Source organism: Lipotes vexillifer, unplaced genomic scaffold (genome assembly GCF_000442215.2).
Source record: "Lipotes vexillifer unplaced genomic scaffold, Lipotes_vexillifer_v1.1 C26696790, whole genome shotgun sequence".
Classification (NCBI taxonomy): domain Eukaryota; kingdom Metazoa; phylum Chordata; class Mammalia; order Artiodactyla; family Lipotidae; genus Lipotes; species Lipotes vexillifer.
Window position 1 is genome coordinate 1 of NW_006778191.1, and position 1,488 is coordinate 1,488.

Below are 1,488 nucleotides of genomic sequence, written 5' to 3' on the forward strand. Positions count from 1 at the left end.
TGCTCTGCAACGGGAGAGGCCACAGCAGTGAGAGGCCCGCATACCGCAAAAAAAAAAAAAAAAGAATATACCAAAACAGTTTCCCTAGCCACCAGTGCTCCCATGGTCTCAGAGCCTCCTGTTCCTCCTCTCCAAGCTTCTCTTCCTTTGATGTCGAAGACCCTATCCCTGCAACCACCACCCCCTGCCCCCATAAAGCCTGTCTGTGCCATCCCACACCTTCCTCCAGGATGTTGAAGAAGACCTTTCGGTCAGTGCCCAGAGCCGTGAAGGTGACAGATTCCCAGGGGGTCCCCGTCTGCAGGTCTATCATCTGCATCTCTCGGCTCCGTTCCACCCGGATCCATTTCCCTTGATACCTGAATAAGAATGGTCAAAATGAGGTGAACAAATGGGTCAAACCCACCTCCCCTCATTCTCCTTTTCTACTCTCAGAGCCCTCTCTGGTTCCCAACCTTACCAGATAAAGTGGTTTCCAGGGCTGGGGACAAATTCAAATTTAGTGGAGATGCGGCCACTCTCGTGCTGAAGGTACGACGTCTCGACACTGAGGTGCTGAGTTCGGGTACTGTGGCGGGTGAGCCAGCTAAGCAACCAGGCATAGCTCCTGTCTCGAGCAGGGACTTCCAGTGTGATCATGTAATGGCGGCGGAATGCCACCAGACCCAGTTGGGCACCCTTCCGGGCCAGGGCCAGGGCTGTGCCCACACCCACCAGCCCAAATCCAGCCCCAAAGTAGGGATTGTCCTTCAGGGCCAGAACAAAGTCTGAGAGGGGCATCTTGAAAGGAAAACACTGAATCTTACAGGCCCCAAGGCATTTCCAAGACCTGGGGGTGGGGAGCAGTGGAGATGGGACAAAGCACAAGATTAGTTTAGAAAATGGACTCTGAAATTCCTCCCCAACCCACCCCCTCCACCCCTGCAGAAGCTGGGAGCAGGAAGGGCCAGGTCAGCATTACTGTGTGCTTCAATATCCTCCCTTTGTGGGGTGGGGTTGGTGTTGGAATGCAAGGGATGGGACTCTGGGCCACTCACCCCATTTTACCTTTCATTATCCTGTTCATACCTGTTTCTTGCCAGACGACTATGTCTGGAGATTCCTTAAACCTGAGAGAACCATATAACCGGCTTCACATCAGGATAATGGATGGACAGAATTTTTGTGGTCCCTGGGACCAGCTGAGTTAGAAAGGGGCCCACTGGCCAGAGTTAGGAGGGGATGAAGAAGCTGCTGCTTCTGTCAACCTGTCAGTAACTTCGTGCCTTTGCTATTATGAGTCACGTACTTCAGATACCCTCTCCTCTCCTTTACGTGCTAATGTCCTGTTTAGCTTTTTATTACCTCCCACCTAAATTGTCTCTTCAAAATTAATTTTAGGGGCTTCCCTGGTGGCGCAGCGGTTGAGAGTCCGCCTGCCGATGCTAGGGGACACGGGTTCGTGCCCCTGTCCGGGAAGATCCCACATGCCGCGGAGCGGCTGGGCCC

At 53.2% G+C, this 1,488-nt stretch overlaps 1 protein-coding gene across 1 annotated transcript; it reads right to left on the minus strand.

The window, feature by feature from the left end:
* Positions 1-219: 219 nt before the first annotated feature.
* Positions 220-825, minus strand: LOC103072648 (mitochondrial chaperone BCS1-like; the record flags this gene model as incomplete). The annotated part of the gene is made up of 2 exons (XM_007451515.1): positions 461-825; positions 220-359 (listed from the first exon to the last, which is right to left on the minus strand). Coding segments are annotated over exons 1-2 (460 nt in total), but the record flags the coding sequence as incomplete, so codon positions are not given.
* Positions 826-1,488: the final 663 nt, after the last annotated feature.